This window comes from Oryzias latipes, chromosome 18, assembly GCF_002234675.1.
Source record: "Oryzias latipes chromosome 18, ASM223467v1".
NCBI lineage: Eukaryota > Metazoa > Chordata > Actinopteri > Beloniformes > Adrianichthyidae > Oryzias > Oryzias latipes.
Genome location: NC_019876.2, coordinates 6921110 through 6948843, shown reverse-complemented (window position 1 = coordinate 6948843; position 27734 = coordinate 6921110). Strand labels below are relative to the sequence as shown.

General features: G+C 41.7%; 2 protein-coding genes across 3 annotated transcripts in view; both read right to left on the bottom strand.

Annotated features, from left to right (window-relative positions):
- The window catches only part of LOC101160692 (lysine-specific demethylase 6B), a 109896-nt gene extending 92446 nt beyond the window's left edge, over positions 1-17450 (bottom strand). The window contains exons 1-3 of the mRNA XM_011487316.3: positions 17156-17450; positions 14374-14459; positions 14224-14264 (exon numbers count right to left, since the gene is read on the bottom strand). The gene's annotated coding sequence lies outside the window, so the exon portion shown is untranslated. The remainder of the gene's footprint in view (positions 1-14223; positions 14265-14373; positions 14460-17155) is intronic.
- Positions 17451-20267: 2817 nt separating this feature from the next.
- The window catches only part of dnah2 (dynein axonemal heavy chain 2), a 76550-nt gene continuing 69083 nt past the window's right edge, over positions 20268-27734 (bottom strand). For both annotated transcript variants that reach the window (XM_023966257.1, XM_023966258.1), the window contains 7 exons: positions 25729-25966; positions 25388-25539; positions 25080-25194; positions 22034-22210; positions 21134-21208; positions 20675-20825; positions 20268-20547 (listed from right to left, as the gene is read on the bottom strand). In XM_023966257.1, the coding sequence (XP_023822025.1) occupies positions 20402-20547; positions 20675-20825; positions 21134-21208; positions 22034-22210; positions 25080-25194; positions 25388-25539; positions 25729-25966 (1054 nt within the window). In that variant the 3' untranslated portion in view covers positions 20268-20401. The remainder of the gene's footprint in view (positions 20548-20674; positions 20826-21133; positions 21209-22033; positions 22211-25079; positions 25195-25387; positions 25540-25728; positions 25967-27734) is intronic.

The window sequence follows — 27734 nt, the reverse complement described above, 5'->3', positions numbered from 1 at the left end:
GCTGTGGGAGTGTCTGAAGAGGAGAGCGAAGATGAAGAGCACACCGGCCCCGTCGGCTTCTTCGCCGGCTGCTGAAGAATATTTCACAGCAGGCAAGAGCTGGTTCCTCCGGTTCCTGAACCGCTACCAACCAAAGTCTGTGCCCCCACAGGGAGAAATGGTATCAGCTGACTCAGAAGCGGCTGGAAAATATCCTGATACGCTGAAGAAAATAATCACGGAGAACAATTATCATCCGGATGAATGAATGATGGATTAAATCCGCCTCTTCTGGAAGAAGATGCTGTCTCACACTGAACTAATGAAGGAGGAAGTACGGGTTTCTCCGGGTCATCTGGACCCCACAAGATAACACAAGGGATAAATGTTTTAAAAAGCATCCGAAACGTTTCAAAAAGGTTTTCGATGACTAGGGATCAGTGACAGACATTCTTTGTCAGCTGGGGGGTGTACTAATGTTACGGTTATTATGAAGCGCTGTTCGCTCATCATTATGATTTTAATCCACGTGGTCAATGCTTTTTCTGTTGAAGAACGGAGCTGGAAAGAAGCCAGGGTTAGGAGAGGCTAACACGGGCTAACAACATTTAGCCTTTGATTAACATAAAATCCATGCGGGAAATGCTGCAATCTGCATCTTGGCTGCACGTAAAGATGTGGGAATAACATCAGCCTTTATTTTGTCGAGACACGACTGGAAACACAAATCCATATGAATGTTTGAACTAGGCCTGCACAATATACCGCAAATTTATCGTTATCGCGACATCAAGCTGTGCAATTTGCATACCGCAAAAGACGGCGAAGATCTCAATAAATGGTTACCTCAAATGTGCATAAACAAACTCATGGTAGCCTGAAATAGTGAACAAATGAAATAAATCCCTTTATCCATTTAACCAATCGGAAGGACCCGTTTACATTGTTGATCAATCAGATGAGCCCTTTTATGTTTGATGTTTGCCTCCTACGTCGACAAGGGTCATTTGGAGTATAATTTTTAAACTGTTGCAGTGAAATGTAAATAATGTTTTTGGTTGTTTGGCTATTTGTTTATATAATGCAAATTATATCGTTATCGCGATGTTAATCCCCAATATCGCATATCGCGAGTTTTCCTCATATCGTGCAGCCCTAGTTTGAACGGTTTCTAAGGACTGAGCGACATTTCTGCTTTGAACAGCTCAAACACCGCCCCAAAGCCGCTTTGTGAGCAGACGGTCTGAGCTCTGCCCAGACACACACTTTTACCGGGAGACCCGGTTCTCCTGAGTTCGGTAGCTCGTTCACTCAGAGCTGCGGGACGGATCACGGACCAAAGTCTCCGTAACATAGCGCACACATAACTAAGCATCCTCCATTCCCCTCAAACACAAAGTCCGACTGCTCTGCTAAGAGACACGGTCACTCGGTCCACCGGTCCACTTGACTAATCAAGGGCAGCAGCAGACTACTTCTTTTCTATTTTTTTTTTTTTTTTTTGTTAAAGTCAGTTTATACTGGACATTATTTTTTCATGGCGGATGAGTCATTAGTTGGGAAATAAAATAAATAAAGTAACCCCCCCCGGACGATATCATCGTCCATCCCGATGTTTTACTGCAAACATCGTCAACTGCCAATTTAAGGGACATCACCCAACGCTACTGGACTAGTGGTTTTTAAACCTACATGACAATGTCTTTTGATTTCTACCAAGACCATAAAATACTGGTAATTTGTGTGCAGTTCCTGGCTCCACTTGGAATGGGGTTATTGTCAGAAACTACACTGACCAAAAATATAAATGCCACACTTTTGTTTTTGCTCCCATTTTTTATGGTATGAACTAAAAGATGTGAAACATTTTCCACATACACAAAATAGCCAGTTCTCTGAAATATTGTTCACAAATCTGTCTAAATCTGTGATAGTGAGCACTTCTCCTTTGCCAAGACAATCCATCCCACCTCGGAGGTGTGCCATATCAAGATGCTGATTAGACAGCATGATTATTGCACAGGTGTGCCTTAGACTTTTTGGGCATAATTTTGAATTTGTTGATTATTTAATTTACGCCCAACTGTTTTTTGTCAGCTTATTCAGAATTTAATTCATCATTTTTTAATCTCTTGCACTTTTTGCTTCCTATGTCCATTTTTCAGTAAGTTTGGGATTTATTGTAGAGACTTTCCCAGCGTTAATAGTCATTTTGTTTCTCCTTTAATGTTTTGAATGTTTTCAGCAAATATTCGCATAACAATATATTCACCATTAAAGACATTTATAGTGTTGCAATATAACCTATAATGTCGAATTATCACTTTTCTTACTGGAATTATGTTTCAACTGTTCTACATACCTTTTCAGACAATATGTCTTCATTTAGATTAAGACATATCGTAGACTTTATATGCAGTATGGTTTGACACCGATATGTACCCTTCTTCACATGTGTGTTACACTCTTCTCTAAATACGTGACAGCACTAAAAACACAGATGCAGGCAGTCACATTCTTTGTTCTGTTTTTCAGGTGAGATTGGCGCAGACAGAGCGAGGGACGGAGCTTATCAAAGACCTAAAAACTAGAGCAGAAGAGATGGAGGGTGGCGAAAAGACAAAAGGAGGAGATAGAGTCTGAGACAAGTCGTCTCCTGGAGAATAAGCAGGAGGAGAGACAATGAACAGCAGCTCCTCCACAGACCTGTAATGAATGGCGCCACTGCCTGAAAAAAGCTAGAGCAAAGACGGAAACAAGGGCTGAGCGTCTGCTCATCCCAGTGTGTGTGCATGCATGTGCGCAATGGCAAAACCATCCATCTGGGCAACTGTTGGAGTAACACCGGAGGGGAGGTTAAGATACTATCAACCCCCCCTCAAAAACTACCAAAAACTACACAAGGTCAGTTGTCAAACGAAACAGCACGTAATTAATAGAAATAACAGAGCTGTCCCTTTGAGTTTAATTTAAAGCAATGTACCCAACCACCACCAATTAGTCAGCCAATTACCCCAGGGCCTAATTACATTGGCCTCCATAGTACGCCTGTGGGAGGGGCAATAATAGATTTTATGGTAGCTCGTGTTTATCTTAAAGATCCATGATTACAATAATCATGATATAAGGTCAACTCTGTTGTTTCTGTCTTTTTGTAGTTGATTCGTGCAGAGTGTGGTTAGTGAAAGCACCTGTTTGGCTCCAGAGCAGTTTGACCAATGTTTGATTAACATTCAGCAAAGACCAAGCCGCTTACTTTAAGTCTAGTTTAGGTGTGTTTTTCTATCATGACTGAGCCTTATTAGATTATTGCAGCACTGAAAACATAGCCAGTAATCAGGGTAACTGACTCGTTAGGAGGTTTTGATTAGTACTAATCAAGTCTGCAAAGTGGAAATGTTTGGCCCACTTCCTTTCATAGAATAAAAAGGGATTTCACAATTTGGGATTTTGTACAATCCGTCCTGGACATTTGTATAAGCTGATGTGGGTCAGGACTTCTAAATGTAAATTTGGGTTCTTTAACTCCTAAATAAACATTTTTCCACTCTCTACAACAGATGCCAAGAGGCAAAAATGTAAAAAACTAAGAGGAGAAACTTATATTTAATACAGTTTTGATGTTGCTTAAACGAAGATCTTGAGCCCTTTTTCATCAGATCTCCCATCTTGTTAGTTTTTCAAACAACTGTGTTCTGGCTGTTGGTAATTACTAGGATCATCCAGAAGAGACTTTGGCCAGAAAAAGTAAATTATCAGCAAAGATGAATGCGTTTAATGTGTTTATTATAGTTCCAATTACGCACCATATGCAGAACTTATAAATAATATAATAAAGAAATAAATAAAAGTGCGGTGATGTGGTTATCATCACACCCCTACTCCCTATTGCTCCAATTGTAGGGGCATTTGAAGCTGTAGTGGTGTCCGAAAGGGTTTTGTTAAGGAGATGTAGCGGCTTAGGGCTGGCCATCCCTCCACCGGTTGAGTGATCCGTGTCGCTCTATGGCGTAGAGGAGTAACACATTTCTTCACGTGGGTGTGCCCCAATAAGATTGTTGAGCTTTTAGGTTGATATTACTTATGACTGTAACTTCTTAACGAAAGTCAAGTTAGAAACAGTAATAAGTGGTTGTTAAAGAATTATTAAAATCAGAATTTCAATAAACACCTGCATGAGGAGCACACATAAATCAGGTATGATTTTTGCTTTCCTGTTTCAGAGGTGTAACAGTTATGCAATCAACATAAATTAGCCGATGATGTTGCTGTAAAAAGCTGCATATTGGTTCAAAGCAGATGTGAAAAGCGGCTTTTTTCCAAATCAAAGTCAGCTGATTCACAATCGCGTGAATGGTCAAAGAGTTAAGGTATGTCATAGAGCGTGTGGTATTTATGTGTCTCCAGCGACATCCCAGGTGTTAAAGAGATCAATGCCTCAGAAATTGGTATCGGTGTGGTTGGGATGCCACATTGCTTTCTGTGACCATGCTAATTGAACATTTTCAAAACAATGCTTAGATCTTCAACAACCGTGACTGATGGTGTGTCTGGGTCTTTGACCTACTAGCCTACATACCTGATCTAAAGCCGTGTTTCCATTGAACGTTACAGTACAGTTGGATCACGTCCAGCCCAATACAGTTCAAAATGGTCCACGGCAATTCAAAAAAGAGTTTTCACTCAAAATTGGTCCGTCACAACGCGGGGTGAAGCTAAAAACAACAATGGAGGTCGTCCAGCAGCTCATTTTTTTCATTGTGAGAAGATTTCGGACGGCAAAGAGGAATACAGACGCTTTCTTGACACTTTCTTTTGTCATACTGAGCCAAACAACGGGTTTCGACAATAACCGGTGCATTCCATTTTTCTATCAAAAATGATACATGTCGGTCCGGTTTAATGGATCCATTTCATAGTGGAAACGCTCAAAATACCAGACTAGAACCATACTGGACCACTCAGTGGAAACAAGGTTTAAGAATTCAATCAGTGCCATTATTTTGAAAAACAGATAACCTTTGTCATAAGCGTAGGTCTACGTTCAGACCAGAGGTAAGTAGAGTCTGTTGACGAGAAACGTATATCTTCAAGAAGCATCTTTATACTCTATAAAACTGATGGAAGTTGTTGTAATTTGTGGATCGGTTATGACGCTGCCGTGATCGGAGATTATTTTAGCTAATTGAAGTCAGTCTGAAACAAGGCTGTGTGAGTTCAGGGCGCTCAGAGCGCGGCTCAGAGCAGACTGCTCGACAGCAGAAGCTCCTTTAATCGAGTTAGCTGTGATAACAGGAGCAGCAACTGGCTTTCCAGGAATAAAACGCCATCTGACCGTGCACGCTTAGCCAGTGGATTTAACGCACACACCCATGAACATAGCACACAGCCTATCCACAAAGAGTGAGACACCTTTTTCTTTGTAGCTGGGGTTTTAAAAATGCATGTGAAGCGCTTCTGGTCTTTGGACAGTCCATGCATATTTCATGTACACACCCTGAGACAACCTTATTAACACTTTCATCTTAACATTCACACACACAGGTCTTGGTCTCCGTACACATTTTCCCATCAGCGCCACACGTCAATCTTTGCAGCCATTGGATTGTGGTGTTTATCTGCCAGCATCTCTGTCAGACTCTTGGGTAGGTCAGTAGGTGAATAATGCCTCAGGTGTCTGGTCATCTTGCGCGGCTAACACAAACAAACGCTAAAGCCTGCTCAGCAACATAATGGCCCACTTCCTCTGTCTGAACTCAACGACCCATGCCAAGAGCCATGTCATTAGGTCTGAATGCATTTGGACGTCTTGTTTGAGTTTGTAAGTCGTGCACGCTATAACATCCGCACGTACACAACTTAAAACTCAAGAGTATGCAATAATCCAGACGCAACACTGGATTTTTCATGATTAGATTAAATTAATTGTTTATTTTTTTTAGATTAATACATTCTGTCTTAAAATAGGGATCAACAAATTATAGTGTTGAAAACATGGTTATACCACTAGGGGCAGCTTCAAAAACACAAAACAAGGGGACATCTTGACATTTGAACGCATTGTTACATAAAATTTGAATATTTGGGCCAAATTAAAATGGCTTTTCTACCCCTCTGTCTTCACCCCTTGCTCCAATTGTAGGGGCATTTGAAGCTGCACAAAGGTTTTTTATTTTTTTTTTATTAGCCGTAGCGATTTAGGCTGGCGTAGGTTGATCGACGGAGAAACACACGTCTCGACATGGGTTTTCTCTGAAGCACAGACGTTTACATTTAAATGTAAGTGTTGAGTTTTTTGCATGACTTTTCAAGGTTATAAAACTGATGTTGTGTATTTTCTGAGCGCAGGCAGCTCCGCGCCAACATAGATGACTGGTGACTGTTGAGAACATCATCGAGCGGTTGTAACGGCTGAATTTTGAAGACAATAGTTTTTCCATATCTCTCCGTCTGGAGGGATAAATGTAAAGGGGAAAAGCCGAAGGTGTAAGGAAGCAATTTGGATTCAGACAGTTTGGAGCCAATTCACAATTACCTAACGCATATTAGCAGATGTAGCTTAAACACGATATTAGCTATATTTCAGCGTGAATTCCTACACTGCAAAAACCGTAAACATGACGTTGGTACTTTTTACTTAATAACCCTTATGCTTAGCAAAAGATTTTATTTGCTTCACAGATTTTTGGGATATTTTGAAAGTTAGTAAGTGTTAGCATGATACATCAGCTTCAGCTACAGCAAAAAATGAAAAGATAGTATGAACAGAAAGGAAAAGCGTGTTCTGTTCGTGATTAGAAATAAAGTATAAGGAATAGTATTGAAAAGCTCGTACAATAAAGCTATTTCATGTTTTTTTTGTATGTTTGTCATCGTCGATAAATTATTAAGCCCCAGTTTTCTGATGGAACTGATCATTTTGATGTTTCTAATGTTCCACCATTATTACTGATCGGATTTACAGGAAAGCCATTTCTCTAGAGTGAAGGTGAGCTTTCTATTTCGGTGACACATCACGTAAAATAAAAAGGCTTCCAGCTCGGGTTTCACGCCTGATCTCCTGGATCATTTTGTGTCCTGGCTTCTGTCTTTCTCCTGGTGGAAATGCTTCTCCTCTCCCTTCTGCTGGCCTCTCACACAAAGGCAGAGAGGAGGCAGAAGAGGGAGGGAGGGAAGGAAAACACAAAGGACTGGGAGCTGCCGGCTTGCCCTGGGGAGAGGGTGATGTGGGGTAACAAGGGGTCAAAGAGGGAGGGCCCCGGAGGGTGTGGGGGGCTGGGGAGAAACCTGAGAGGCAGAAAGCCAGAACAGGAGCTGCAGGAGAGGGACTGGGAGTGGTGGAGGGGTTGAGAGAACTTAACACAGGGCAGCTTATATTATAGCAGCAGTGATTTGTTTTTTTATTTAAAGGGGGGGGGGGGGGGTCAAGTTTGATATGGGAGGGTGTGGAGGATTTGGGGAATTGATAGAATTTAGACTTTTTCCTCAAACAAATGTACGCCTTCTGTCCTTAATTCCTCGACTTGGTTTCCAGCAGCTGAAACAAAACGTCTCTTTAGCTGAATCTCTTGTAATTTACCAATTCCCACAATTCTCTTTAACCATATAATTCAATGGCATGATGCAGAAAAAGATTTTTTTTCCCCCAGCTTCCAATTTTCTTTTATTACGGATAAATATAAACCCAAGGCCGGGCTTCAAGACGCATTCATGGAAACATCTTGCGGGTTCCCATAGCAACACTTCCCTACCACAATAAATGCACAGAAAGCGTAATGCACAGAGATGGTCGTCTGTTCAAATCTTAATGGGTTTGGGATGCATGAAGAGGTTTGTTGCTGGGTTATCAGACATTTTTTGCTTCATGTATAAGACTTAAGTGTGATTTACCCAACATTAACATTTTTTTTGCATGCTAACCTGCAAACATCGACAAGTTTCATTTGTTTTCTTTCAAACAGATCTCCGCCCAGAATGAAAGCCTGAATCCAGACTATGAAAGGACAAAACATGGATCAACAGACAGCAGAAATGTCTGCAAACCGGTTTTTGGGGTCTGGGGTCGCTCGGTTCACAATTCCTCTGTGTGTGGCGGGTGGCAAATCTCAGCTGAACTCTGGTGTTCGGCATCTAGTTGACCCCTGATCATTGGAGTTTTAGCTCCAGTGTTGGCGTTCTTTGAACCACCGTAACTCTTCAAGTGTGTAAAGCGGGCATGTCCAAAGTCCGGCCCGCGGGCCACATTCAAATTTCCACCGGCCCAAGGGCTACTGTCATAAAATCTGTAAATAAATATGTGACCCCACAAGAGCTATGACTTCTTGATTGGCTAAATTACATTTTGTAGCCATTGCAAACCTGTGGCAATAAAATGGAAATACTTGACCTTAAGTGCCAAACGAGAAGAATTGATTTATTCCTTATCTGATCGAAATAAGCTAACAATTTGGGTTATTTTCCTGTTCATTTTGGGGCTTACAGTCAGCATTTTATAACGAATAGTTGTGTAAGAAACATTTCATTTAATCCCAGTTTGAATTTTTTTTCCTTCTTATCTATGTGAAGAACTGAAAAGTGTGTCATTGTAAAAAAATAAAAATTTATAATAATAATTTTAATAATAATATTGGTCATTTGGATTTCATGTAAATAAATGCTGGCCTAATGGTTGGCCCTCACACTAAATCTGGACACCCCTGATGTAAATCAATTAACGTAAAGATTCTGAAGCGGAGGAAAGGAGCTAACCGCCGATATGTAGCGCTTTACAGTGGTGACGTGTTTACGCGCTCAACGAAAAGCAGCTCATTCTGACCTTTGCACCAGCAGCTTTACCACCATAGCATATCGGTGCAGAACCACTTTTCTATTTTCATCAAAGTCCATTGAAAGTATGTTAAAAATCCCACTCCGGATGTCTTTTGATCTATTGCAAAAGGGTCTTTTATGATGATGATGCTGGTTTTTTTAGCTAAAATCACCAAATACCTGTGTTGTTTTCAAAGACGTAGCTTCTGCAGAGCGGCAGTAGCTCATTGGAAATTCCTCTCTAAAATTGTGGGTGGGATTGTTGGTGCAGAGTGACCACGCCCCCTCCTTCCCTCCCTGATACTGAGAGCTCTCTGTTTACATGCACTCCTGCCATCCTGCAGCCCCCTTCAACCTAACAAAAAAAAATGGCGAGCTATCCAGCCGTACAGTTTTCATACCTGCATTTAGTCGTCTGCGAGAGTGTCAAATATTTTTTACGTAACAAAAAAGCTCCTTTTTCAAATAGCATTTTTTTCGTCTGCTCCCTATTCACAATGATTTGAATAAAGAAATACTCAAAAAACGCAATTTTACGTTTCAATTTTCTTCCTGTGTGTCCATAAATGCAACAAGAACATGTTAAAAACACCAGAAATAGAGTGGGTCTTTAAGGTCTAACATCAGAATATTTTAAAAAAGGCCTTTCTAAAATTCATTAGGTGAGACGAACAGACGGACATCTCTGCCTTTTAAACACCTCCCATGAGAGCGCTCAAACCCAACGGCCCCTGCTACAGTGGAGGTTATATAAGAGGAGACAGGCAGGAGAGCTTCGTCTGCACGTCTCCACGTTATATCACTTCTTCATGGGGATTGATCCTTTTCCATTCGTCTTATCCTCCAGCTTTTCACTGGCATTGCATTTTCGAATCTCAAAGATGGAGAAAAACGCCCTCCAGGAAGTGGATGATGTCAGCTCCACCTCTTCTTTCCTCCCTACGCTGCTCCTCCTTGAATGACACCACAGATGATGACAAAAGAGCAGGAGGAGGAGGAGGAGGAGGGCCTCTCCTTCCTGTCCTTCTCTTCACCCACAGCTTCCTGCCGTCCTGCCCCAGGCGTCCTGACTCAGCTCACACCACCTCTCTTCCTGAGCCCTCCCCCCTGAACCGAACAGGCAGCATCAACGGACTGAAAAAGCTCCAAGAAATATCCGGAAATGTACCAAACTCCAGGCTTCGTTCAGACTCTGGGACAACGCCTCCCTTCCTCTGCGTGGTGTGTGGCACATGTGGCCGGCACATGGCCGGCAGCGCCTCGGAGGAAGACGATGCGCTCGGAGAAAGACGCGGCGGAGCGGCGGCCCCCAACGGAACGAGCGAACATTGCCCCGTGCAGGAATGTGCCGCACACCTTACACCCTTGATGCTCCGCAGACCAGCATTCAAACACATGTCACTCTCAGACGGGGCTGGATGCCTGTCCAAATAAACCGTCCCAGCAAACTGATCCCAGGTGCTGCATATGGAACTGGTTGACTTGAAACCAGCCAGAGCCAAAAGCACGGTGTCAAAGGTGCCGCAGGGTCCTCAAAGTTAAGTTTGCAAACATAATCGGGGTTTAGGCTTTATGTTTGAGGCACTAAAACACATAAGGGACCCTGAAAGTGGATCCAAGGGGTTAAAATCCCCTAAAAGCAACATTTGTGGGATTTTTCTTGAGATGAAGAAAGTTTTTAGGAATATTTTATAATCCTCTTATTGTCCGACTGAGGTCTGGGTTTCAGCTGCTCTATTATATTAGATTCAGTCTTTCTACGCTGATTCAACCATGTTGTAGCCAAAACAGCCAAATTATCACTCTCCCATCACCGTGCTTTACAAAAAGATTGTTTTGGGGCCACCTTTGGGTCAAAAACTCTCCTTTTTTTTTTTACATAAACGCAGGAGCTCCTCTTGGAAGGTCTATAGTACTGTACTCTAGTATATCCATATATATATCCATATCCCATAATTTCCGTTCATACAAATGAGTGACTTTGGAGCTCATTGCATTTTCGGATGCTCTGCAAAGCACTGGTTGGGTTTTTGAGCGCTTTAGTGCAAATTCAGCCGTGTGCAGGTCAGTGCTGGTGGCATCATGGGAAGACGGTTCTGTAGTAGTCTACTGCAGTGTTTTTCAACCTTTTCTGAGCCACGGCACACTTTAACCTTAAAAAAAATCCCGCGGCACACCAGGATCCAAAAAAAAAAAAAAAAAAGAAACAGAGAAACTCATAGTCTGTATTGATCTACAGCCCCTCCAGAATCTCACATGCATTTTTGAGATAATTGTTACAGAAAAAGCTGGAAACTGCAGCTGTTTTTTTCTAAAAGATGCAATAAAAGTTAAGTTAGAAGATGTAAAAACAGTTTGATGTGTGTTCGTTGGTTTCAAGACGTTTAACAACAGATCTCCTTGTGCGCTGTCACTCTCACAACCCAATGCATTATGGGAGATGTAGTGCATAAAACGGCCGGCGGAGATCGCTTTTCGGAGCTTCATTGTTTTGTTCACTTGTTCCACGGTCTGATACCGGATTCTGTGGAAAGCTACACCGATAAATACGAGCTTTAGCTGGTATTTTTGTTAGAATTGAGCGATTTTACGAGCTAAATCGGGACAAGGAAGTTAAGACTTTAACCACTTCTGATTGGTCAGACTGATTACATGTGATTAAGCTCCCCAAGAATGATTGGTGGAGACAGTTAAAGGGGCGGGACCTTTCCAAAATACAGCCGGAGCTGCAGCTGAATCGCGGTACGTCATTCTTATCAAAATGTCTATAATAAAATAAAATAAACGCAAAGAAAAAGTATTTTACGATCTTTTATATTCCTAACTACTCAGTGTTTTATCAGGGCCTGTTTGGATGAACAGAGAGCTGAAATCCTGGAGATGGGAAATATTTTAAGATCAGTTAATGAGGGCAATTTCCCACGGCACACTAGTGTGCCGCGGCACACTGGTTGAAAAACACTGGTCTACTGTACCCGTTTTTCATGCCATAAAACTATACACCGATGATATCGTATGTCAATCTATCTACATTTAATATTTAAGAGTATGACTGAAAGAGAACTCTACCTAAATATGAATAACACCTGTCGCTATAATACAACGGTAAAATTCATTTTATTTAATGGTCACAACGTTAAGCACTGCAACTGTATCTCGTATACAGGTTCCTTTTACCAAAGCATAGTTTATAGTGCTTTTCTTTTGGTAAATTAGGATATATTTGTTCTTAAAAGAAAACAGTCAACCTTGTCCAATGTAACCAACACATTTTTTTTTAGTATAAGAAAAGAACTATAGAATGAATATGCCTTAACCAACGAGTTCTGTAGCTAGTGCTGGTCTCATAGCAACAAAAACCGAAAGGCTGACTGAATGTTTAACCAGAGCTGGTTCTGGTGAGACCTTGTGGTTGTTTTATTGTGGTGTAAAGCTGCTCATTGAGGCTCAGTGTTGTGGTGTTGCCACATAGCAGTTTGGGGGTTTAGTGAAAAACAAGAGTCAGACGCTGAAGGACAGTCAGATAATAAAATAAAAATCGCCTTGACAGCATTTAAACCAAAGTATTACCAAGTGAAATATCGCGATATAATTGATTTTTTTGTACCCCCCTAGTACATTTATATATAGAGATAGTGTTAATGTACTGAAGTGTTCCTATGATTTTGTTTTCCAAATTTTCCGTAAATACAGTACCATACCCTATTTCACAGCCTAAAATAAAAAGCCTGTTCCCTTATTTTGTCTGTGAGGTGAATAACAACGGCCAGGCCGTCCGACTAATGTTTTGAATAAACCCAGAGGCTATTATTGGAACAAATTCCATGTACTTATTACAGACAAAAACTGTGTCATCATTGTGTTGTGTTCAAAAAATAAAAACCTAAAGTAAGTTGTAGATTAAAATCAGTTTTTCTTTGACAAAACGTGAAAAAAAGCCAAATTAGGTGACACTTGGTTTGCCCTCCTTTGTGAGCGTTTCATCGCGGTGTCTTTATGGAGCAACACTGATGCAACAAACAACTGTGACCTGATTGTGGGAAAGCAGTGGAAAAGAGTCGTACCGTTCTTGTCTGCGTTGTCTGCCACAATCGTAGTGGTAGCTTTTCTCCAAGCGGGTTTACCTGTATATGTTCATGTGCACTCATGCGTGTAATTGGTGGGATGCGTGGCCAGCTGTAAGTGCGTGTAGTAAAGCGGAGCTGGCTGGTATCCAAACCCCAGGTGTGTGAGATAGAGCGCCGTCCTCAGAGACAGCAGAGAGGTGTCTTTTTCCCCGAGCGCCGGATCTCAATAGTAAGTGAGAAGTGTGTGAGCGTAGAGGAGGGGGTGTTTGGGCGGGAGTCTGTAAACCCCAGCAGGTCTCAGCCAGTCAGTGGCCTCAGCCTATTGACTGTATAAGAACTGGACTGAGTGAGCGTGACGCCACCCATAGACAACAGTTTACTTCCGGTTCCAACCACATGAAGTCGATTCAGTTGCCAGTTTTTCACTGCCATGTTGGAGCCAATCGATGTCACTAAGTAGTGATTTCTCCGAATTGATCTGAGTCAGCATTTCAACGGTAACCACTCTCACCAATCAGGAGTGAGCTTCTTGGAAGTCCACACACCTACCACTTGAAAGCCGGCAACACGAAATCTGTCAGTCAACTGTTTTGAACGTTGGCCGTAGGGGGCCAGCAGGCACCGCCTACTTTAATAGAGGCATCTGATTGGTCAGTACATACTTAAATAACTTGCACCACGAAACATTTTCATCATGCAAAAAAAAAAATTCTTACAGACTGAATTGCTTTTTATTTCTTTATATAAGTCGATGGGATTTTGGCTTCTTGGAGCCAGCAGGTACTTCCTGTTTGTAACGCCAGGGGGGAGGGGGGGTCACTCAGTCCAGTTCTTATGTACAGTCAATGAGTGAGGCACACTTTTTAAAAATTAAAGACTTGTCTGGAGCACAAAAATATGATTTTGATGATTTGTGACTCAAACACTGTGGTCTAACTCATGATAAATAAAGATCACACAAAGAATGACTGCAAAGCAGTAATTAAGAAAAAAAGAGTTAATAAAGAAAAACTTTGGTGGATTGTCTTAAAGAACACATACTGTCCTTTTCTATAAAAACTCACAGCTGATTTTGGGGGCGGGGCCATTAAAAATCTCCACTTCAATTGTCTGCAGGGTGGACTTCATTCAAAGATGAGGTTTAACATCTGCCTTTGAGGTAAAGTAACTATACAATAATGTACAGGTTGTGGGCGGAGCTTGACAATGTTTCCACTAATCTGGGTGTGTGATGTCACAGTTCTGTACAGCTCTAATCCAGGAATTGAACAATGCTTTTTAACCCAACTGTTTGTTCCCATAAATTCCATACACCAGCAGTCATGGGTTCGTAACCGCAGAGGACCTAAAGGGTCAGAGGAGTTCGTACCTGCACTGGTGGAAGCTTGCAGACCAATGCAGGTGAATTTCCTGCAGGAGCAAAACATGTCCAGACTCAGAACCTTCCCTTGTAAACAGTTTTTCTTTTACTTTAAATGTTAGTGTCACAAACAGAGCTGAAGGGCTGAACTCGACTTACCGGCTTCACCCGTCTGCTTGCTCTGACCTCAGTCAGGCCATGGCGGATGTTCAGACACGGCGCACCACCGAGCCATGCTCCTCACCCTGCAGCCAGAAACAAAGTTACATATTCGACAACAGCAGAAAACTGCACCAACTTAAGGCAGCATGCAACAAAAAAACGGTTTTAAACATGAACGTTTCAGAAAACAATTCTTAGTGAGAAAAAGACATCCATCTAGAAAACACAGTTCAGTCAATGAAGGGTCACTAAAACTGTCAGGATGGCGCCCTCTGCAGGAGAATTCTAACGGTTGCAGGTTAGATGTAAAAACCTGGTTGTCCCTGAATTCCCTCACTGCTTAGTGCACTATTTAGCCCGTGTGCTATCCTAGACACTTTAACATTGGGAGTTGGGTCATCTAGACCCACTAGACAGTGCTCTGAACCTTTTTTCTTCAATGATTTGTGATCTTCACTGGTGTCCATGGATTACATGAAATCTTTCCACCTTTATCCACCTTTGTCATGGTAGGAAGAACACGTCAATGTAAGGGTGGGGTCATTTTGACCCCACAAGATAGCACAAGGGTTAAGGCATTCTGCCTTTTTTGGGGTGTTCGAATCTACCATTGTGTTCGAATTTGATCCCTACTCACTACGCAGTGCACTATAGTCCCTTTGTTATTTTGTACTGCTGTCTGAATCTCCGATTCCAGAATCAAGTGCCCTAGAAATTTCCCAAAAGAAAAATCAGTGATCATCGATGCTCACAAGATTGGCGAATATAGACCACAATGCATAGGATTTGAATGATTAAATATAAAATTCTTATAATTATCCAAGTTTCATCATCAGAACAAATTTTCTACTCCAACTTACAGGTGACGTCATATTTGCCGTTTTAAGGAAAGAAAAAAATTATAAGGATATTTATAATAATAAGGATATTTCCTAACTGAGCCAAAGATCCAATTCAATTGAAATGGTGTTTCTGGTGTTTTTAACATGTTCTTGTGGCATTTTGCTATGATAGGGGATATGTAAAAGAATTTAAAATTGCTTAAAATTGCATTTCGGGGTATTGATTTACTCAAATAGATGTAAATCAAGGGCAGAGAAAATAATGCAGTTTGAATAATCTTCTAGGTGTGAAATAAAAACTACAACGACAAGCGCCGCTCCATTGTGACGCATCCACTTGTAAACGACTAGACCTTTGTTTTCCTAAACTGGATGGCTCTAATATTGCTCGCCATTTTTTTTGCACTGGCAATGATAGGTTGGGAATGTGAAGGGCTGCAAGTTAGCTGGAGGCGGTAAACGATGACGGGAAGCAAGGGCAGGCTTACTCCATACCAAAAGTCCCGCCCACAACTGAGAGGCACATTTCTGATGAACTACTGTCGCTCTGCAGGAACTATGTGCTGGAAAATGACACAAGTTTTATGATTTTGACTAAAAACATCATAGTCATTATTGAAAACCGTTGGTAACACTTTAAAAAGAGATCAAACGATAATCGGAGTGGGACTTTAAAATCCAGGGCACTAGGTTGTCCTGTACCAAAGACTTTTCAAGGTTAGGAAGTACTGAGGGAATGTAAAATAAACTTTAAAGCAACAGTTTAAAAAGAAAGTAGAAGAAATATTTTTTTAATGTTTGTTTGGCTTATTTTACATTGTAAATGTATTGTTTTTATATTGTAACGATAAAAAAAAATGGAGATCTGAAATGCGTTTGCAAGTTAACAGTTTTTTTCACGTCTCAAGTTATTTTAAGTAATGAAATCAATACAAAATGTGCTTTATATCAACAAAAAACTGAGCCAACGTAGCAATAAACCAACCAATGAGGCAAAAATGTGAAAGTAAATTTGAAGTGTGGCAAACAATAACCAATTTATGTGAACTTTATTTTCAAAACCTAAACTATATCCAGCGTTTAAATGTGTTATGATTGAATAATTATGGAATACCACTTCTCTTTAAAATTCCATTCTGATCGAGTAATATTAATAAATCCAAACTCCACTGAAGCTTCGGAAGGATCTAGAAAACAGTATGGCGCGTGGATAAACGGATATGACGTAATCTTCACGTTAAACCAAGAAAATGTATTTGAAAATTGTAAAATAAGGTTGTTTAAAAAATAAATACTAGTAAATTTGTACTTTTAAACCGCAAAATACGTTTTATTTTTCAAAAACATGTTTTTAAATCAAACTAGTAGCCACTGCGATCTGTTGTCATCGGCCGCCATCTAGTGGCAAAATGGAGAAGTGCGCCTCGTGCAGCAAGAAGAAGGGGTGGAGACAGGGAAAAAAAAAAAAAAAAAAATCACAGGAAAAAAAATTCAAACGCTCTTCCTGGAAACGGTAACGAACCCGCCACAATTTCGCCACATGACACTTCAAAAAGAGGGAGAGAAAAAAATGCGTCACAACTTCCACTAAAGCCAGTTTCGTGCAGAAGGCCTCTTCCCCGTCCCTAACACCTTGACGGTTGGCCGCGGCGCATCACACACCCACGGGGAGATTTTGATAGCGGCGCGTGAGCACAACACGAGCCGATTGCGACATCATCAGCGAGTTCCTGTAAACTCGTTTTCCTCCCGTGAAAAATGCGTGACACCCCCAGCTCTCATTTAAGCTCCAACCCGCAAAGACGTAAAGTTAGTGGTGATAATTACATAACCCGCAACCGTTTCCCGCACAGTTTGGTTGCCGTTGGTAATCCTGATGCAGGGAAGCGCTTCTGTTGTTTTCAATGGAGTCTCCTCTCCGTGAAGAATGTCCTCACCTCCATTTACACGAGCAGAAAATGAGATGAAGCGGTCCATCTTCATGGTTGGCCGTGGATGACGCAGGCACTTTAGAGCCCCCCTCCCAAAAAACACAAAATGAACATCCTCAGCTGCGTGGAGGTGCAGACACCTCATCCCTGTGTTGGCCTTAAAACAATCCCGGAAACATACGAACACCCAAAGGAAGGATCCGGGACTCATCAAAAAAATAAATGTAAAAAATACTGCGCAGTTTTTTATTCCGTTAAGCGGAGTGTTTCCCTCCGGTCCCCTCTGCTTCCTCCTCGCCTCCCTCCCTGCTCTCTCCTCCCTCATGCAGGTTTATTTTAGCGGAGTCTCGGACATGAGCCGCCCCGCCTCCACGCTCACTGCCGAACACACTGTACAACTTTGCCCCGAATTCCACCGTGAAGTGCGGCCCCGCACCGCAGAGCCCCGCTCCTTCCCCTTCAAAGGGTCCCTGAAGGGGTCACGGCGTTCACTTGAACGCGGCATTTCACTTTCCTGGCGCAAACTTTAGGGGCGGGGGGCATGCTTGAGGTGCTCCTCGGGGGGGGGGGGGGGGTGTCCCTGCTGGCATGCGGGAGATGGGAGTCACATCATGGGACACCACCCGAAAAGCTTTTCCAGTCTTTAAAGAGACTCTTGGCGGTCCTGTTTGTGCACTTGAATGCCACACACTACATCCTGAATCCACTTCATTCACATTCCAGCTCATTTCAACCAAACTTTTGGATTTGACAGAACCAGACCACAGAGTGAGCCCATTTGAATATGAATCCACCATCCACCATTTATCTACCACCCACTCAGCTCACACAGAAACCTAGGGCTGAAAAAAGCCTCCAAGCTCCAAGGAAGTCTGTTTTGTCTTTGGGCAGGACAATCCTCCACCCCCCTCAAATCGACCTTGAACTCCCCTTTCTGCCCCCCCTACTCCTCATTACTGGACCCCCTCTTTCTTCCTCTTGAGTGTTCACCCCCTCCCCACCACCACCTCCTCTATGGTGTTTAGGCAGTCTCCTCTCTTGTAGAAGTACCATCCTTCTCTTTCTGACTCCAAATGTCTGCAGAGGTTCATTCGGGTTCACGTGTTTGGAGGAACCTTACTTATAGATATATCATTGAAAGGGCTGTAGAACCATTGGTTACATAAGAAACATGGATTGTAGTAGGATGACCCAGCTCAGGCTTAGCACCAATTTGCAACACTCTACTAAAGGCGGTTTAGTTCAGGCGGTAGAGCAGGTCGTCCGACAACCAAAGGGTTCGCAGATCGATCCCCGTTCTCCCCACCGCTCCCCCCAGGGGATGGGAAGAGTTTCCCCATTGTGGAATAAATAAAGTATCACTTTTATTTTCTTTAAAGTTCATGGTGTCTGTATTGATAACTGACTTCTTTGGTTCTTCATTTATCAGACACGGTTGTGTTTTGTTCACATAGCTGACATGTTTCGATGGTCAGGTATGTGAACAAAACACAACCGTGTCTGATGATAGAAGAACCAAAAAGTCACTCTACTGAAGTGTTACACATTGCCGAAAAGCTTAAACAGTTGAGGAGTAACCGTGGTTCAAAGGTCTTGTGTTATTGAGGGGTCGCTGGCGACATCTCTTGTTTTTAACCATTTAAGCAATCAACGTAAATCCAACTGATTCTGACGCTAGGAAAAGCATCTTTGCCCTGATATGGAACACTTTACAGTAGGGTTTACGCAGTCGACATAAATTAGCAGATTCTGATATGGAAGGAAGCTGCTTTGCTGCGTTTGCTTCTCTCTGCGTCAGAATGTTTCAAAATTATGTTAATTGCGTAAACCGTTGAGTTACGGTAGTTCAGAGAGCTGTGTCATTTTGCAGTCGCCTACGACAGCTTTGGTGTTAAAGAGTTGAAGCAAATTCTGGTGTCAATGAACCGAATATCTTCCAATGGTGACCTGTCTCTAATTGACGCTGATCGACAATCAACGCCGGGCGCAACAGGTGATTGTTACTTTACACGCCTGTCTCTAATAGTGGTCTGGCTCCTTTAACCCTTGTGCTATCTTGTGGGGTCCAAATGACCCTGTCAGGGTTCTGACTTTTTCCTTAATAACTGAATGGCGATTATAGCATGTAAGCAAATGATAATTACATAACTCTAACAGACCCCACCCTTACATTGACGTGTTCTCCCTACCATGACAAAGGTGGATAAAGGTGGAGAGGATTTAATGTAATCCATGGACACCAGTGACGATCAGATATCATTGAAGAAAAAGGGTTCAGCGCACTGTTTTGTGGGGTCCAGATGACCCCACTCCCAATGTTAAAGTGCCTAGGATAGCACAAGGGTTAAGAGTAGCCAGCATCAGGTAGGGTTGTGGCTCTCCAGGACCAGGGTTGGCCAGTCTTCCCCTAAAGTCCAAAAGGATCCTTCCCTCCCTACCACTTCCTCTATCCGTTAAAGCCCATTAAGTCTGTTAGGGTCTACCTGACCCCAATATTCTATTCCGAAAAATATCAGAAATTAACCTGAAGATAGAAAATGTAGCTCTTCAAGTTACCTCAAGTGAGTGGACTTTGTTCCGGCCAGTCCTCCCATATTCAGAACGTTGATCGGCCCACTTCAGACTTCATTTTTGCTGGTAAGTATCAGGTGGATGAAATCTTTGGGGTTTACTCACACCCAACAATCCATGTTGGTCTGATCCAACTTCTTTCTTGTCACCATTTAGGTTGCTCATTAGTGATCAGGTCCTGAGCGGAGTTGTCCTTGTTTTTTACTCCCCCAGTGTAAAGGTGGGCTGTGCTCCCTCTTTTAATTCACTCATCATATGAAGGCAAATGGAAAGAAAAGGACTTATAGATGCACAGAGAATAGATAGGCTGTACAGCTATGTTCCTCTCCAATCTCTACTTTCCCGCAGAGCAGTCTTTAACAAGTCCAACGCAACTTAAAAGTGTTTCTGACGTCAAAGCTTTGAAGCATCGAGGACGTTTGAAGAACATCTCAATCCGTACAGTACAATCCACAGAGCCGTGCTCTGGGCCACTTATGTAAGACGTCCCTCCACAGTTAGACTGATCTGTAGTAGGTTATGAATGGTCAAAGAAAGTCCAGTTTGGTACGTTGGTAACATACTTTAATTTTTAAGAAACACAAATAAATATGTCAGAACATGAAATAATCATTTAAAGTGTAAACTAATCTGAAGGAATTTCGCTTTAACATTTGAAGTGCGTGTGTGTGTCTTAAGAATTTAGTTGTCCAGACTCATGAGAAGTGCAGTTCCTCTCTTGATCCAGTGCTCTGGGGTCTCAGCTCCGGACCCCAACTCAACTCCAACTACAAAAGATCCTTTGCCAGCTCGCACTGGGTAGTAGTAACATGGGCACAGGTACATACCTGCGTACACGCCAGAGACAGACAGAGTGGAGTCAGCAGTAAACAGGATTCACCAGAGCGGGAAAAGAAAAACCAATGAAGTTGCAGATTAATGGAAGGATGATACAAAAAGCCCCAAACTGCTCACTTTTAGACGGCTTCTTCCGCTTCTTCACTGGTTTGAAATGGATGGGGGGAACAGGGCAGACCATCTGCATGGGGGTGGGTTCCACCAGACATGAGTTCTTTGTGTCCCAGCTGGCGCCCTCCAGGAACAAACCCCAGACAAACACCCCATCCTGATGATACCCAAATACAACATGAGTAATACTACATTCAGGTTTTTCAAATATCCATAGTACCAAGCATAACACCCAGCTGTGTGTGTCTGTGTTTCTATACGTCAGGACCGACCTCCAATGAAAACACTGTGAGGATATTGTACCAGGACGAGTAAAAGAACATACTTTTTTGATTATTTGAAGTGTAATTTTTTGGTTTAGATAATCAGTTGAAATAGTTATATTATAGTGATTAAAAACTGCATAATGCCAATGTAAAACCCCAAGAAACTAGAAATACCAGAATATGTGTGTGTTTAGGTTACCATAGGAGGAGAAATCAGATTTTTGTCATCCGAGGTGGAAACTATGAACTCCCAGGACAGAGTGTCCACTGAAACCTGCAGGAACACACAACTTATATGATCAATAATCAACTTATTGATTATGGTTACAATTATAATAATATAATATATCATATCATTTCATATAATCCAATGCAATATAATATAGGTTATTATAAATAGGTTATTATAAATAAAAATCCATCATCTTTTATAGGTAGTAAAAAAGATTATACTTACACGTTTTAAAAAGTTTTATCATCGTTTTTGATTAATAACCTCTTCTAATTTTGAGAAGAGGCTTAAATTTGAACATTTTTATTGCAAAATAAATGGTTCCCATAAAAGGGAAGACATTTTTTAAAGTGCAAAATCAGAGATTTAATTCATTCTGTTCAAATAACAATCATAAAAGATAGTTTTCAATGAAAAACCTAACAGTGAACTCTACACATTCATCTCTTATTCTAAATATTTCCAATCCAATATAATTACTTTTGCAACAGTTTGCTTTTTGGATCAAAAAGACAGAAGTTATGGCTGAGGAGTCTGTGCTGGACTTCCTGTGCCAAATTGTTGAGGGTATTAAGTCACAGCAGTGAGTGTTGTGAGGCAGCCGACTGCAGCAAGCTGAGATTTCATACCTGCGTGTGCTCTAAGCGCTAACAGACAACGGTGTTAAGCACGCAGCATTTGCCAAATCCCACAGGTGACAACTGCAGTGCATTTCTGACAAGGACTGCCTGTCAGCGAGTTCCTGTTTGTTCTCCTACCAGTCCTCTGAGGAGAATCACCTCATTAACTTCAACAGATTCCATGTTCTCCACCTTCAATCTGCCTGTGTGTGTGTTCGTGTGTTTGTGTGTGTGTGTGAGCTCTCACATTGTACTGGCGGGCATAGGACTGCAGCACAGCCGTGAGGAAACCGTTAGGAGAAGTAAAGCCGGACAACCAAAACAAGATGGGGGGCTGCGCTGTGTTTGCCCAGTGGCCAAATTGGGCGACTCGCTGGTGCAGATCTCTGGTCCACGCTGCCAGAGGCTTCAGGGAGGGGTAAGCCTGCAGGACGGAGACATTTTACACCAGTTTGGCGCTGCAAGTTTGTAGGATCCATCGGCAAACAATAAGATTTAGGAATGTTGTACTTTTGCATGTCTTTGATCGGCATTAGCAACAGTAGTAGCTACGTGTTTGAGTTGATTGACAGGTCCATAGCAACCATTCAATTTGAGTCAATTTTTTCCATAGCAACCACAGTCTGTGCTAGCCACGCCCACATCATTAGCATTAAATTATTGAGTTAGCAATCAACAAGTTCAGCATAGACAAGAGTTGTTCTGATTGCTCTGGTTATTTATGATAAATAAATGACAAAATCCCAGGTAGACATCCATGAGGTTTCCAGAATGAGGTCCAGAATCCATGTTTTTTAGGAGTTTTTCCTTACAAAGAGGGGAGGGTCTAAGGGATGGGATGTCCCGTTTAGCTTAGTCTGTTTAGTTTAGTCGTTACCTGTGGAATTCTATAACTGATTTCATGTTTACTATACAATTACTGGTATAAAGCCCCATTGAGACGACTATTGTTGTGACATTGGGCTATGAATATAAAATTGAATTGAATTGTTAACTGTCAGGTTGCCATGGAAACGTGATGTGAATAATTAAAAACTTTTCCATTAAGTATTGATGCTCCATGATCTTAGATTATGCTAAATCAAGCACAATTTCATCAAATAATTTCCTAGATTGAGTGCGGAAAATATTTCATTAAGGTCAGAGGTCAAGTCAATAAAAAACGAGCTTTAAAAATGTATTAACAATATTAATTATTTGTAATTTTATCATTCATAATGTAAATGTTTACAAAAGTTTGTGGTTTTATGCTATGGAAAATTGAAAATTAAAATCTTTGTAGAGAGGCGTGTGTCAAATACAAACCTTTACATTAATGATATGAGCAGAAAACATTTATTTTGTGAAATTAAACACAGATTAAAATGACTTTTTTTGACATATCGTAACATTATTAACCCTAGAGCAGGATTACAGAGTGACCCCCCCCCTCCCCCCGAGCGAAACTATTTACATGAATTTCAATATGTCGTGTGTGGAGGAGTCTGTACCTTCACCAGGGAAGTCTCACACGTCCCATGAATGGGTGGACCAAAGACCAAGTTTTTAGTTTCAGTTCATAATTTTTTAGGAATTTTTTGTTCACAAATTCCTAATTTTTTTGTAATTTTGGAACATGTTTTTCCTTTTCATTTTTTACAGTTGAAAACAAAAGACCACTCCAATCTATCATGTGTTGTCATGTTTTGGTCTATTTTTTATGACAAGTCCATTTTATTGGGTATATTATATCGGGTAAAAATGACCTGGCAAAAGTGATGGTGTACCTTTTTTATAGGCAAAGTGTTCTGGGGTTTAATAAGTGAATTAATAAATACGTAACAGAGTAACAGAGGCAGAAGATGGACCCAAAATAGCTGAAGACAGAGATGAGGGCGGGCCGAAATCAAATCTCTGAGCTCTGAACCAATGACAGGCTGCCATGCCAAGGATGGGCGGAGAAGAGAGAGAAGAAGGGATGGAGGAAACACAAGCAGGATTATCAGGAGGGTGGTTCTGCTGTTAGGAGCTAAACCAAGAAATCTGACCCGGAGAAAGAGATGACAGCCGAACGAAGGCTCTGCGAAAGATAAAGACACAAAAAGAAGCTCCAAACACACCGAAAGAGCAGAAATGAAGGGGTCAAGTCTGAAAACAAACCCAGAGAGACGGAGGAACAGAACGCTCAGCTGGAGGCAGCCACCTTAATGGCTTATCCAGTGCTGTTTTTAGATGAAACGCACAAACACACACACACACACACACACTAACACACACACACACACACACACACACACAGTAGTTGGAATAAGCTGCTGTTTAGAACACAGTGAGCTCAGGGTCTTATTAGGAAAGTGGAGCAGACCTTGGAAGGTTTACTTTGCTTATTACTCCTCAATCAGACCACAGACTCTGGCTTTGTTCAGAGACCCAGGACACCCCCCTCCACCCCCCCACAGACATACCTGCATTCAGGCTTTTGTGCACAGCCTGAGAGACAGACATGAATATTAACACAAACCCCGACCTCTGCTCGCCGGACACACGGCTGTGGCTCACACACTTCATCCACTGAAGCCCCTTGACCCTGGCTGGCTGCTCCGCCTGTCTTCTCTCCTCTGGATAATGAAGCCAGAGTGGAGGAGTGGGACAGAATCCCAGCTGGAACGCTGCCAGACGCTCTTCACAGTGTGTGTGTGTGTGTGTGTGCGTGTGTGTGTGTGTGTGTGCATGGCAGCCAGGGGGACAGATAAATGCCCCTTTAATATCAAATCTCTGAGACATACCTGCAGCTGTTTTAGTGCTAATGGAGGACCAGATGAATAACAAAACTCACAGGAAACACATAGGAAATACACAGAAATTACACAAGAAACTAACAGGAAACACACAGGAAATAAACAGAAAATACACAAGAGAAACACAGGAAACACATAGGAAATAAACAAGAAACAAACAGGAAATACACAGGAAATAAACAGAAAATACACAAGAGAAACACAGGAAACACGTAGGAAATAAACAAGAAACAAACAGGAAATACACAGGAAATAAACAGAAAATACACAAGAGAAACACAGGAAACACATAGGAAATAAATAACAAACTAACAGGAAATACACAAGAAACTAACAGGAAACACACAGGAAATAAACAGAAAATACACAAGAGAAACACAGGAAATAAATACGTAATACACAGGAAACAAAAAGGAAATACACAAGAAAAACACAGGTAATACACATTAAAAATGCAGGAAACAAACAGGAAATACACAGGAAAAATGGATGAGGATGAAAGCAAAAGACAACCACCTTCTGCCACAGTGGAGGAACGCGGCCCTCATGGATGCAGGTGAACGTCTGCTCCATTCCGGACGACATCACCACGAAGCCTTTGATTCCGTTCTCCAGCTCCAGCAAGGAGGACCTGAAGCACAAACACAAAAATCAACCCCCTGTGACCTTCAGTTTAAATGGATGACTGCCAAGCTGCACGTCTGAACTGGTAAAAGATGGTGATCCATCAACATCGGCATGGATTTTAATCAACAAGCACAGAACTTTCCAGTTCCTGTAAAGATGGATAATCCTCTATCAGAAGGAGGGGTAGGAGTCCATACATGATGGTTTGCAACAGCGAGTTGTATCTCTCGATCTCCTGCAGGAGAACCACGTTGAGCGGAGAGGAGGAGTCTTGGAGATGGCTTCTGGTCGCCTCGTGGTCGATCTGTGCCGGGATTTTTCCTCGGATTTCCTTTATCAACTCCAAAACCTGGAGAAGTGGGGGATCAGTAAACGTGTCAGAAAAACTATTTTTGTTTCCTGTTTTTCCTGTTCAAGCCACATAAAGCTGCAGCTAAAAGTTAGGTTTTTAGGAGCTAGTCATTGTCTGTTAACCAAAATGACAGTCAGATCTCGTGGAATCTGGTTAAACTTGTGTTGCATCTCTGGAGGTTCTCACTGCATCCTCCTTGGTGGGCTGCGCCCCCCCTGAGATGCTGCTGCTGCTGAACTGCGGCTGCATGGAGAGCAGGTTGTCGAACAGCATCTTGGTCTCGGCGATCTGGCTGGCGATGTCAGCGTTGGGGTGCTGTCCGAACAGCTCGGGGTGCTCCGTGGAGGGCAGCGCCTGGATATGAAGGCTGTAGGAGGACTGCGGCCCGTCGGCGGGGATGCAGTAGTCGGGTAAACTTGACAACCTGACAGAACAAAAGGAGGTTTTTAGCTGTTTTGAAAATAAAAAATGATTACATTTAGCCTTTATCAAATACATCGTTTTTCTTATTCTAATAATTCATGGTAAAAGTTTCCACTGTTGTTACATTAAAAAAGATCAAGTCCTTTCCTTTAACAACAGGAAAAGGCCACATATGTCATTTTCCTTTTATTAAAAAAAAGGTCCAATCTTCTTTCAGACATCAGGGCACAAACTAGAATTTGACAATTAGACAAATGTATCTGCACTTAAGGAAAAAGCCTAGAAAACATGTTGATTTCCAGGTATGAGGTATGGTATTAGTATCTATTGTTGAACAATAAATAATATCATGGCTAGTTCAATAATTTAGTATTTATATACTAATTTTATCTGTCTGTCTGTCTATCCATCCATCCGAAGAATTTTAAAAAACAGAAAAGACTTGTTTACTAATCCCTCCCTCGTGATAAACAACCACCTCATTTTGAGGTTTAAATTAGTTGACTTTTGTGTTTTGTATTTTTCTCTGTTTAGTTTGAACTCATTTTTAATTTGCAGATTTTGTTGCAAAAAGTAGCTTTCTGTCGCACATCATCACATCATTTTATGTTCTGTGTTTGATTATCCTTGCTATAGGTGAATGTTTCTATGTATTAATTATCAAACTTTTTTTATTTATTACCTATTCTGGTACTTTTTTGTAAAATTTCCCTCATAGTTGAGTTAACTCTGCAGACACTACATGTAAGTTAACATTTCAGAAGCTTTTTCTAAGATCACTTTAGCTTCTCAAATAGGGGATGCGATGCCAGGGGGGGCGCGCAGTAGTAGCGGCTTTAGCGCAGGTAATACGGTCAATTTTAAAGGGGGGGGTCGGTGGTGACAGCGGCTCAGTGCTTGGAAAAAATCTGCTCCACTGTTGGTTTCCTATTATCTGTTATATGAAAGTGTTTGTAACAGCCTGAAACCTGTGAATTGCCGTCCGTGCAGCTGCCTGTCACACGCGTGTGTGAGAAGGAGAGGGGAGGGGTAGTGGGCTCAGGCTGAGAGGTGGAACAGCGCACACAGAGCGCTGCATGTTGCCCATCACCAGGATCATCACGTGCCTTTAGATGACTCAGCTCATAAATGTATTCTTTGTCTGCCTGTGGTTTAGTTGGTGTCAGTATTTGACATACAGACAGCAGGTAATGCAGGAAAACAGCTGCACTTTATGACATCATAAATAAACAATCCATCATTTAGAAAAAAAATCAGCACAATATATTGGTGCTGTTGTGTTAATGTTTCAGATAAATTTACATTTAATATTATTTATTGACTGAATTGTTTTCTCAGCATCAAAATGTTTCTAGTTTAAAAAAGGACTGACAGATTTTTTTTTCAGGCACTTTAAGCTTCTTTTCTGTTTTAGACTATAACAGGGTTATTTGGCAAAATAACGGTAATATTTGTTGAAAGTGGATTTATATTGATTTTTTTCTTCTGTTAATGTTGGAAGAAACAATTTCAGGTATACTTACACAATCTTTATAGATACTAACCTAATATATTGTCACCGCACAAGTGTGTGTGTGTGTGGGGGGGGACTATTTTCTTTTTCCTAGGGGGGTACAAAATAATTGAGAAGCACTGCTTTAACTGAACCAAAGGATGTAATAATCTCACTCTCCTCCAGGGGGTGCTAGTAGTCTGCCAGCAGTTTGAAGCTTTTGCCACACTTTTCCACCAGGAGAAAAACTGTTTTTTTTTTAATCACAGACAGTGAT